At 43.6% G+C, this 12,748-nt stretch overlaps 1 protein-coding gene across 2 annotated transcripts in view; it reads right to left on the bottom strand.

The window, feature by feature from the left end:
- The window catches only part of ADCY8 (adenylate cyclase 8), a 127,348-nt gene that overhangs the window by 35,676 nt on the left and 78,924 nt on the right, over nt 1-12,748 (bottom strand). The window contains exons 8-9 of one of the 2 annotated variants that reach the window (XM_081874004.1): nt 9,454-9,651; nt 1,308-1,408 (exon numbers count right to left, since the gene is read on the bottom strand). In XM_081874004.1, the coding sequence (XP_081730130.1) occupies nt 1,308-1,408; nt 9,454-9,651 (299 nt within the window). The remainder of the gene's footprint in view (nt 1-1,307; nt 1,409-9,453; nt 9,652-12,748) is intronic. The other variant, XM_081874005.1, reaches the window with a different exon arrangement.

The following is a 12,748-nucleotide window of genomic DNA, read 5'->3' as shown; positions in this document are numbered from 1 at the left end:
AAAGCTACCATAGAAAGCAGGAGTCCATGGCTAGGCTTTTGAGAAAGGGGTCTTTGGTACTTAGCTAATTGGGGACCACTGGTTTAGTAGATTGCTAGTTCTAATTGTATTCAGTTTACCGTGAATTTCTTTGATTTTTCCTCAAATAAAAACACTGTTTTTAGCCCTGTTCAGGGAAGCTTTTAATATTTGCTGTTGTATTGTGATTTAATTTGTTGGAAGCCGCCCAGAGTGGCCGGAGCAACCTGGTGAGATAAATAATAATTTTTTCTTATTATAAACCCCAGGTAATTGCCAGTGAGATTCACATGTTCCCTGCAGAGAGGGATAGATTTCTGAACAGCTCTGAGAGTTGCGTGGCAAGACCTTCAAGACGATCTCCCATTAGAATAAAGAAATTCACACAGACATTGATATTTATTTAAGGTTTTTGGGCAAAATTTTGGCCACAACTTTATTGACTATAGGAATGAGAGCGGTATTGGCTTAGGCATTGGCAAGACTGTATCTGACTCCTGTCCACTTTGCAGGAAGTCTGTAAGGGTAAACCACCCAAGGGGAAACTGCTTCGGGGGAACCCACCTGCATCTCCCCTGGCATGGCCCTAGCCCCTCAAGTGGACTTTGGACAGGATCCAGACCCCAGACTCCTTTAACGGAATACCCTTGAAATGGAGGGGCAGGCGATGGTCGACCTCCGTTCCCCCATTCTCCATAAGCCAATGCCTAACCGCCAAACCTTACAAAGTTGTGACGATTGCGAAGAGGTAGGCAAAAACCAAGTGGCCTGTGCCAATTTGCCAAATGGAAAAAATTCCTACCCGGTCCCCGACTCAAGACGGGCAACCAACCGAAGTCCAAAGCAAGGCCAAATTAAAGGGAGGGTGGGCGGGTGTTTGGCAGCGCGAAGCAGGTGATTGGCACATGTCGCGCTGCCGTTTTTATACTTTCCCCCACAATCACCCTTCAAAATGATTGGGCAATAGCCCTGGGTGATTGTGGTGCCACCGTGGTGTAAGCGTGATAGCTCTACCCACACCAGGGTGGGGAGGGGGACCGGGTTGGGGGCCTGCCCGCAACCAGGACCATCTATTAAGATGATCCCATTTGTAGCTCTGTGAATGGAAAGATGGGAATCTCCTAACAACTCCCATCACCCTTAACAAATTACATTTCCCAGGATGCTTTGGGGAAGCCATGACTGTTTAAAATGGAAAGATGCTCCTTCAAATGTACTGTGCAATATGAGGCCTGAAACTATTCAGACGGCTGCCTGCAATACCGTTCAAGAGAAGTTTCTGCCTTTACCTCGAAGAAGGAAGCAAGCTTTGGATCGCCGTGATAAAGACGAGGACCATGAACGCACACACCAAATTTGACTTGAACACTTCGTCCCTCATTTGGGAATACTGAAATAGAAAAGGGAACACAGAGGGGAAAGAAATAACTTTAGTCTGCTTTGACAGCTCTGCGAAGAGAGCAAGACAGCTTTGCGAGGCTTCTGGGAAATTAGCAAGGCGATCCGGTAAATTAATTAGCTTCCTAGGGTGAGATTTTTTTAAAAAAAATAGGAGTTATATATATAGAAAAATCCCCTCAGAAGAAATATGCAGTGGAGGAGATTGTAAATCACCCTCACCAGGGAAGCAAAAGACGACCGCTCCATCTTGCAACGAACTTTTCCTCGCCTGCTTTTTTCTTTTCATATAATGAGTCACATTAAAGATGTTTTTTGAAAAGGCAACTTCTGCCACTTAAGCCAGAGGAAGATGCTGCGGCCAAAAGGCCGGGGTTGATGGATTGAACGCAAAATGAGCAGCAAGGAAGGAATCCATTTGGTGAGATATCTAGAGAGCAGAGGGGTGTATGTGTTTGAGCTTACATGATGCAGCCACCACTCACTGGAATCCAGGGAGCTCAGGATTGAACCTTCTGCATGTAAAGCATGTGTTTGACCTGTTCTTTTGGAAGATAGGTAGTGCTGGAACGCTAGAGGTGATTCACTCCAAGAGGTAAAGGGGGCTTATCAGGTCTGGAATTAGGTTTGATGAGGCCCTAAGCTACTGAAGGTAATGGGGCCCTTTATATGTCCAGCTGTCCTTTGTCAACAACAAATCGTCACTGTTTTTTGTGTGTTGAATATATACCATATGGTAATTTATGGACTTAATAGATATCTAAAGCCATTTGCACATGCAGAATGTAGGCACCCTATATATAAAAATGAGCAAACCAGTGATATTTTAGGGAGCAGGCTAGCAGGTGTGGCCCATTACTTACATCATAGGAGCCTACACAACACAAAACACTGTTGCTGTATGTACAACACAAAACACTGTTGCTGTATGTAGGTTTTATTTTATTTGCTTTTTATCTTATATTTTGGAAATGTACATCCAGTGGTTTTTTCCTTTAAATTTTTTGGGGGCTCCCAAGAGAGTGGGGCCCTAAGATATAGCTTGTTTAACTTATACATAAATCCGACACTGGTACTCTTTTCTATGATCGATCTGCCTGACTTGAACACTACCTGACGGCAGCTGCGACTGATCTGGAAGTCCTCTGCTTTGGACTTCTGTAACTTACATTTCATGTTGGGTCACATTATCCCAACTTGACCCAGTCTTGGAAAAAATAGTTTTTAAACCTTCCAGGCCGTGAGCTGAATTAGGCCTGCCAGGCATCCTACCAGGTTGTTTTGGTTTTGAGCAGGGCCCACCTGCCCCACACCTGAGGCCAAAGGGGGTTGACAAACAACTGATAGCTGTGACAAAGTGCCACAGGTGGAACTATGCAAGCCCTGACCACCTCGGGAGGTTGTGGACTCTCCTTCCTTGGAGGTTTTGAAGCAGAGGTTGGATGGCCATCTGTCATGGTTGGCTTAGCTGAGATTCCTGCATTGCAGGGAGTCAAACGACATGACTCTCGTGGTTCCTTCCAACTCGACCATTCTATGATCAGTTGATTGCCGGGGCTTGCATCTTCGACACTTTGCGAGCCCCAAAGATCAACTGATCATGTGCACGGATGAAAGTGGGTCACTTGATGTCATTGTGATATCCAGCGACTGACAGGTGGACAGCTCCACCCATCTCTCAAACGTGGGCCATGGGGGAGGTAAGGATGTAGAACTCTAAGGCCTTTTCAGAAAGACAGCCCAGGCCTGGAAGCAGGAACAGCTAGGTTGGTGTTGTGTACTAGGTGTGTTATTTGCTCCTCAGCCTCAGGGCTGAGGCTTGGACAGGTTCTGGTCCTACTGGATTGGACTGGAGTACACCTATGTTAAAATTTCTGTTTCCAACATTGGTTTGGATCCAGATATGAATCCTCTTCAGACGCTCATCTGTGCAAGTTAAATTGTGGTATCTCCACCCCTCATCCCTGCCACCTTCTTTGTGTTCATCAGGGATGGTCTACAGAGGTTCCAAAACATCTAGGAGCCTCCACAAGTGCAGAATCTTACCCTGCAGTACTTTTGAGTATACGGAGGGTGTGAGGATGAGGGGTCAGAATGTGCACATTCATGTACACTCTACCTTCCTTGCACCCCAGTATAATCCCTCTAAATGATTGTGTTTATAGGGCTATAGGTACAAATAATGCATGACGAGACCAGCTTCTTACATTGATTTCTAGGGGACCTAGATTACTCTGGAGTCAACTCACTGTTGAATTATTTACTTATCAAAACTATCTAGGTGATATACAATATCTAGAAAACACAGAAAGCATGGATCCATATCAGAAACACCCTTCAAAACCGGAACAGAACTGTCATTAAATTTCAAGTCAGGGCATGAACAGAAGAAGGACTGTTAGCTCAGTGGTAAAACATTGGCTCTGCATGCAGAAGCTCTGCAGGTTCAATTCCTGGCATATCCAGGTTGGGCTAGGAATATCTGCAGTCTAAAACCCTGGAGAGCCACTGCTAGACAGTATGGTAGGCAATACTAAGCTACATGGACCAGTGGTTTGGCTCCAAGTAAGGAACCTTTCTATACTTCTAAGACTCTCTTGTGCTTGTCAACTGGCTTTCAGCATGATGCCACTTCAGAGTGTGAAGCTTTTGTCTAACTACCAAACCATCATGAACCTGTCCAAAGGTCCTCCTCCTGCCCAAGGCATCTCAGCTACTAGTAATTTCCATACCTTGTGGCAATGAATTCAATACATTAACCATGTGTTATGTGCAATGCTTCTTTTCACCTGTCCTAAACCTACGGGCAATAAGTTGCACCAGATGACCCTACATTTGTGACACGCCACTTTCATCAACATCAGAAAAGGGGACAAAGGAGGAGGCAGATTTGCATAACATTTTGAAATAATTAGCATAAGTTATATAGAAGTACAATGAGTGGTATCCAACTCAGACACCCCATCAGTGCAATGGGACTTCCCCTCCTCTTCTGCACTCTGTTCCTTCCCCCAATCTGCTCTGGAGGGCTGGGGGAACCCCCAGAACAGATTTAGGGATGGGGTGAGGAGAGGGTGAGAATTCTGTTGGGCAAGCAGAAATCCTTGCTAGTGATGGATACAACCCATTCAACCAAGTGGGGAAGGCTACAACCAAATGACGAGTGTCTCTATTCACTCCATCTTCCACATGCTATTGATGGGCAACTCTCCTGCTTTGTATTCTTTATCTTTAAAATAGTTATGGACCTTCAAATAGAGGATGCTTTCGAGAAACAACTGTTCCCAGTAGGATATATGGGTACCCGACGCAACACTCTAAATGTTCTGAGAGATGGATGGGTGATACCTGCACCTACTTTCTGTACACAATTCATAATTCTACAATAAAATCTCTGGCACATCATAATCCTACGCAGTGTTTAAATTGCAAACTGCCTTGGGTACCTTCACAGGAAGGTAGTACATAAAGACAATAAATATAGAATCTATAAATATTCAGATGGCTGTTCATGAATGATTATTAGGAAAACAACAAAACAACCAAAACCCATCGCTGTTGGGAAATTAATCGTGTTAACATACCCCAAACACACTGAATGATGACCCCTGATTTTTGGCAGCTGCTATGCTGGAATGGGAAAAATCTCTAGGATCCCAAGGTGTAAGGAAACAAAAAGTCTGTCAAATAGTAAAGTTCAGCCAACTAACTAGAGCCCGTGCATGAAGGGACAGTCAAAAGATTCGACAGAAATCTAATCTTATGGCTGAGTGGCAACCTTATGTCAACCTTTGGAGGGCCAGACATAATTTTAATAGCAATTGTTTTGCTGCATTGTAATACACTGCACTATAATGCCCTGTAATACACTGGGACGCGGGTGGCGCTGTGGGTTAAACCGCAGAGCCTAGGGCTAGCCAATCAGAAGGTCAGCGGTTTGAATCCCCGCGACGCGGTGAGCTCCCGTTGCTCAGTCCCTGCTCCTGCCAACCTAGCAGTTCGAAAGCACATCAAAGTGCAAGTGGATAAATAGGTACCGATCAGGCGGGAAGGTAAATGGCATTTCCGTGTGCTGCTCTGGCTTGCCAGAAGCCGCTTAGTTATGCTAGCCACATGACCTGAAAGCTGTCTACAGACAAACACCGGCTCCCTTGGCCTATAAAGCAAGATGAGCGCCGCAACCCCAGAGTCGGTCATGACTGGACCTATTGGTCAGGGGTACCTTTACCTTTACCTAGTCTGAGAGTGAAGGTTGAACCCAGCTCCCATCCTCTCTGAACAATGGTTAATAATAATAATAATAATAATAATAATAATAACAACAACAACAACAATAACAATTTATTATTTGTACCCCGCCCATCTGGCTGGGTTTCCATTTGTGCAGGTTAGGGTGAATAACCAGGAATCATGGGAAGTGTTGTCCAACAACCTCTAGAAGGACACAATATCCCCACCCCCAGAGCTAGGGGAAGAAACTTTTTCCTGGCTGTGGTGCATATAAATTGACTAGGAGATACTTCCCCCACCATTTAGCTCTTTGGGCAGATCCAATGCACATATAAAAAACGTGACTTTCCCCTGCCCTGAAGAATCCTGGGAACTGCAGTTTTCTTCCTTACAGGGGTTCAATTCCTAGCTTCCTTAATAAACTACAGTTCCCAGGTTTCTTTGGGGGAAAAGTCATGTGCATTGGATGTGCTTTAAACATATGGTGTGCCAGAGAAAACTGCATTTTTTTATGTGCCAGCAGGCTCCTGTTTAGATACAGAAGCTAGAGGGGGGAAGCTGGTGACCTTAGGACAGGCACTCCCCACCCCCAGGAAAAAAATAGCATTGTCAGGCAATGAAATCTTAATGCAGCCAGTTTACAACGTGGTTCAGCATTAAGTGGTTTGAAGCTTTGTCTTTTCTGATGGGCAAGTACTGGACTGATGCCAAAATAACTTGGCTCCCAAGAAAGCTCTTCTATTATAGACATTTAACCCAGCTAAGCTTTCAATTGCTATTTACGGTTTGTCCTTCTTCTTAAAAAAGAAAAGAAAAAAGTATCATCATTATGATCTGGCCACTGCAAATTGAATTGCAGTCATACAAGGAAGCGGAGAAATTAGATGAGCTGACATGTTTGCAGTTCTGCGGTTATTATCCATTTCCCGAAAAGAAGAAGAAAAGAAAGCGCCGTTATTTGATTTTCTTCAAGGTTGCTTTCCCTATTCAGCTTGTTTCCAGTATTTCGGAAAATAATGGGATTAAGTGGACAGGGGGCACTTCAGACCGTGGAGAGTGAGACACCTTCCGACAAGGAATGCTTCTTGGAAACCCCCACCAAAGCCAATGGGAGCTGTGTTCAGCTGGAAGATGCTTGGACAAGCGATGGGGGAGATGCAACTCTATGAGTCTGCCTACATCAGTCTCATAAGCCTTAAATTAAAGGTGTATTGCTTCTCATGCTAGGAGGCATTTATGTTTGGAGCAAGGCCTGGAGAAAGATGCTCTGGTGTGAAAGGATTGTGAGCTTCATCCAGTTCCGCTACTAAAAAGCAAACTCCTAGGCTCAGCATACAGTCACGGAAGCACCACATTCAAACTAAGCCCTACCCACTGAAATAAACAGGCCTGAGTCCACGTATGACCATTGTTGGATATCACCCTATCCCCATTGCTCCTAGCTTGGGATTCTAATAATATGCCAGCAAAATAGACCCAACATCATACACAAGGGCACCGTTCTATATACCAGTCATGGGAAGGAGTGATGGGAGGCAGAGGACTGGAACAACAATTCATTAATGAGAAGAAGTTTACAATAAAATAGAGAAATATATATATATATTAGAATCCTGTTTCAAATATCTTTCTCAAGTCTAGCCTGCCTGTAATTTTGGACTCCTTATTAAGCTCTTGGAATTGAGTCACTTCCTTGGATAAAATCAATTTCCCCTCATTCTCCTGACCTCGATGACATAGTTCCTCCTATTCCTAGAGCTAGGGTTTTGACCCATCCAGACTGGCCTGTCATTTCAATCTCAAACTTTTATTGGCATATAGACAAAATTCTGAAAGGTGCAGTGCAAAAACAACCACTCCACAAAATCTTCATCTAACAATTAAAATTCTGTAATTTGTGTCACACTCAGTCTACATTGCCCTTTTATTATTATCACCATTACAGTTGATTTATTCATCACCTTCTAAACCACCGCCTCAAGGAGATTTGCACATACAAGTACAGTGGTACCTCGGTTTACAAACTTAATCCATTCCGGAAGTTCGCTCTTAAACTGAAACCGTTCTGAAACCGAGGTGTGCTTTCCCTAATGAGGCCTCCCGCCGCCGGTGCCCTTCCACTGTTTGGCTTCCGTTCTTAGACCGAGGTAAAGTTTGCAAACCAGGACACTACTTCTGGTTTTGCGGAGTTCGTAAACCGAATAGTTCATAAACAGGGCTGTTCTTAAACCGAGGTACCGCTGTATTACAAATTGTTAAAAATACAAACCCAACAGATACATTTAAAACAACATTAAAACCCTACCCAAAACCCTAATAAATGGACATGTGTGGTATAGACTCATTTACTCAGCTGGGAACGCCTACTGGGGGAAAAATGTATTTAACAGACTGTAGTGATTTACTCAGCACTTAGGACCCTAACATAAAGACTTTGGGCTAATGGCTCAGAGGGGGCATTAAGAACATAGAGAACTGCCTTATACCCAGTCATACGATTGGTCCATCTAGTTCTGTATTGCCCACACTGACTGGACATGGTTCTCCAAGGATTCAGGCCTTATCTAGAGAAGCCAGAGATCTTTTTTGCATGTAAAGCATGTGCTCTAACCACTGAATCACAGCCCTTTCCCAAATCATCAGGGCACTTCCCCAAATCAGGAGCTGATTATCACCAAGTAAGGAGGGCCTGTCAATTCCCAGCTTTAAATCATATACTTGTTGAGTATAATTGATTAATTGACGCTGAAATGGGGAATGCCTAAATGTGAATTACTGAATGTTTAACATGGGAAAACTCCACTGGATTATACTAAGTGGTCTCTGAACTCCTTGATGGGTTGATAATTAACTGTTGTTGTTTTCTACTAGCTAACATGTGAGTGTTTAACCTCAGATCATATGGGAGGCTATTGAATTGCAAATTTGCGACCTTGGAAGGTCAGGATGTGTAAATGACCATTCCCAGTGAGTGAATACAACTCCAGTCAAAATGGAAGCAGTAGGGAGAGACAGACCTCTGATTTTACATCTGCTGGGAGTATTTCATATTTTATAAGAAGCTGAGCCTGTGCTGGACTTGTACATGATCTTATGCATATTTTGCATGTACCATTTACTTCGTCCTGTTTTGAAGAAAGCTCTGCAAGTAAAGCTTTAATCAAAATTATGGGTCTTGACAATGTTTTATTCCCAAAAGGAGTCTGTTTTTATGCATCCTGTTGTTTTAAGCTGCACAATATTAATATCTGAAATAATTCTCAAGTGGCTTATTTGCAATGGCTCTTTGCTTTTATGCTCCTGCTCACCCCTTCCAAAAGAGGGTTCTGAATCCTCTCTCCACCCTTTAAAAATGGCCACCAGACTACAGTTTCATACATTTGTGGTAAATATATGGTTATGGCCCATTGACTGTTGGTGAACATTCCTAGGCAGCCAGCTGTCACAAAACCCCTTAGCACATTGTTACAATAAAAGTGTCTCCTGACTTCAGAGCAGAAAAGCAGAGATTTGTTTGTTGGTTGTTGGTTGGTTTGTTTAAGCCAATCTTTGTCCCTCCTCCCCCCTTTTTTATATCACAGTGCTTTGGTTGTCTTGCAAAGCTTAGTCACTTCTTCCAGAAGGGGTTTCCTGGCTCTTAAACTGAGTCACCACACTTATGCAACTACAGCAACTGGGGGAGAGGGCAGGGAGAGAGAAAAATCAGAAAAGAAAACCCAAAGCAATGTCATCTTATTCACTAATTCCAAGACAGTTTTGAGTTGGCAAAAAACGAAAAGAAAAAAGCATCTATCAAGACCCAGCTACCTTATGCTCCAGGCTAGAGTCTTTAAACATCAGGGAGAAAGGCTTGATATGCTCTCTTCGCAATTTATCGCCACTCCGCAAGTCGATGGTGTGCTCTATTCGCTTGTTAATTTCCTCGGGCCCAGACTGGACATGCAAAGCTTGTGCAAGATGGTTTGGAAGCAGATTTATTGAATTTCTTGTTAGGGCAGCCAGAGTCTAGGGGAAAGCACATGCAAAAAGAATAAACTTGCTAGTCCCCTTTGGATTAAAAATGCAATCTTTATTTTATTTTTTATTTTTTGCTGCTTCTCTTTTTTTAATGACAGCATCCCATGCAATTCATTCACCCCGCAAAGTTTGAAATGTAAAGGTCCGAACCACAAAATCCACACAAGTAAAATAGGCAGAACTGCTTTGATGGCATGTTTTCAATGGGTTTTGAAGCTGGCAATTCCATTTGTCCATCCGTCATCTGTCCATTTATTATTATTATTATTATTATTATTATTATTATTAATTGCTGTTAATAATTTTTGAAGGAATACAACTGCACATCATCCAATAACAAGTTAAACCCATCAAAACAATTTCCAAAGCAGGGGAGTGGGGAAAGATCATGTGCTGCATGGAATATAAGGAAGCTACCTATGTTCTTATTCCTTTTGGAATAAGACAACATCTAGCTTGGTGTTGTCTGCACTAACAGCAGCTCTCCAGCATTTCTGAAAGCAGTCTTTTCCCAGCCTTACCTGAATATGCTGGGGATTGAACCTAGATCAAGGGAGAACAAGGTAAGGTGACAACCCTCAGACCATCTCATGATCATGGAGGATGTGGGAAAGGGCTCAGGTGCTTCATGGGCAACAGTGGAGAACCTCATGGGCACCACTGCACCCAGGTGCTCCAGGTTGGTGACCCTTGTGCTGAAGTCTCCCCATGGATTGCTATTGTGGCTACAGCCATATGGAATGGGAAATGTATAAAACAGCAAGATTGCATGGCTGCCCAGGGGGGATTTGCTTGTACACAGGGACCTGAGTTTCTCCTCCCCCATGTACAATAATATTTTCTGGGAAGCTGTGTGGTCCCAGCCACTCAAACATTACTTCCTTCACAGGCCTGCGTTCACAGCAAGGCACTCTGGTTTGGGGATTTGACCGTGCACGATGAACCAGGTCTACAGAATTCATGTATACTTATCAATTTCATACTTATCACCACAGCCATATCTATCTCTACTGCTCAGATGTAAGTCTAGCACTGAGGACCTACTCCTAAATAAGTGTGTGTAGGGTTTCAGCGTATGAATGCCTCTATTACAGAACACACACACACACACACACCATACATTGAAAAATTAATAGTAGCATTAAAAAGATAAATTGCTACAATATATGTGTTTGAAGCTGAATCTCAGACATGAGAGTTCGGATTTGGATTTGATATCCCGCTTTATCACTACCCAAAGGAGTCTCAAAGCGGCTAACATTCTCCTTTCCCTTCCTCCCCCACAACAAACACTCTGTGAGGTGAGTGGGGCTGAGAGAAGTGTGACTAGCCCAAGGTCACCCAGCAGCTGCATGTGGAGGAACGGAGACGCGAACCCAGTTCACCAGATTACAAGTCTACCACTCTTAACCACTACACCACACTGGCTCTATTTAACTATATAAACACATAGTGTCCTGCTGGTTCAAAAAATGATGCCATCGAGTTCAGCATCCTGTACCAGGTGGTCACTTTACAGAGAGCTTTCCAGAGCACGTCTTGTTTAAAGAGATACAGAATTCTATGAAGGGGCATCAACAGGGTCCTCAAAGTCATCCAGGTGCCCACCTGCTCACCAGGATAGAAGGCTGAGCAGGCAGAAAGGCCACCTGGTCACCATCTTCCCACCACAGTGAGATGCATCATATTTCTATTTAAATAATAGCCATTGTTTCTAAATCTGCATCTCCGTGTATAAAATTAGCACATGCCAATTTCATGCAAGCCAACATCTTTTCTGAAGAGCGCATTGCCGTGAGTAAGGAGCTACCCTAATTCTGTTCTCAGAGGCAGTCTCTGGTGGACCGAGAAGCAGTCTATGGAACATTTCCTCCAGTCTTTGTCCCTTCCTCCCAGCCATTGATATTTAAAGCTACACTCCCTCTGAACACAGAGACTTATTTTGGTTATCATGGCCAAAGCTGCTCATAGACCCACTCCCCAGTCTATCAGTCCCCACGCATTAAATGGTAGTGAATTGCATTAGCTTAGTGTACGATAGGAAAGCATCTGACATTTTTTTTTCATGGTTTCTGCTCTCATCGAGGGTCTGCCCTCTACGTACCATTGTATGTGTACCATTGTATGTGCTGAATCTTCACCTTTGAGCAAATTCTTGTGTGGGTTTGTGGGTGGGGGGAATATACAGAATTGTAGTTCCCATCATACACATTGGCAGAACATCTGAAAAAGGTGCAGCTTGAATCTTTTCAAGGGCTGTAGATCAGCAGTAAAGTATCTGCTTTGCTTGCAGAAGGTCTCAATTTCAATACCCGGCATCTCCAGGTAAGTTTGGGAAAGATGCTTGCCTGTAATCCTGGGAAGCTGCTGTCAGTGCAGACAGTACTGCGCTAGATGGATGAATGGTCAGTATAAGGCAGCATTATTATTTTTTGTTCCTATGAACCCACCTCACAGGGCTGTTGTGAGGAAAAATGGGGGGAGTCCATATTTTTCACCCTCGGACAACAGGGGGGAATACAAATGTAATAAGTAAATAAGGCTGTAGCTGGGTTGTCACACAATGGGAAGAATAGCAGCTGTGTGTTACTTTTCCATGTGATTTATCGCAACTGGGAAGCACATGGAGCCAAAGAGCACAGCTGTTAACAGGTATGTTCTCTACTACAGCTACTATCATGACACTGGCATGGAGCATGCTAAAATGGAGGGTGAGTACAAAAAATTATTTAAAAATAACTGCATATGCTCAGAATGAACACACACACGAACTGTAAAACTGTAAGACAGAAGTTTTGAACAAAGAGAACCCTAGTGTCATGCTCAAAAGGCCTGAGGTATTTCCCTCCAAAAGCAGAGACATCACCTTGCCAACAAAGGTCCATATAGTTAAAGCTATGGTTTTCCCAGTAGTGATGTATCGAAGTGAGAACTGGACCCTAAAGAAGGCTGGTCGCCAAAGAATGGATGCTTTTGAATTATGGTGTTGGAGGAGACTCTTGAGAGTGGACTGCAAGAAGATCAAACCTCTCCATTCTTAAGGAAATCAGCCCCGAGTGCCCACTGGAAGGACAGGTCGTGAAGC

This window comes from Podarcis erhardii (assembly GCF_964252035.2).
Source record: "Podarcis erhardii genome assembly, chromosome: 8".
NCBI lineage: Eukaryota > Metazoa > Chordata > Lepidosauria > Squamata > Lacertidae > Podarcis > Podarcis erhardii.
The sequence above is the reverse complement of the archived record's forward strand: the minus strand, read 5'-3'. Positions and strand labels throughout refer to the sequence as shown.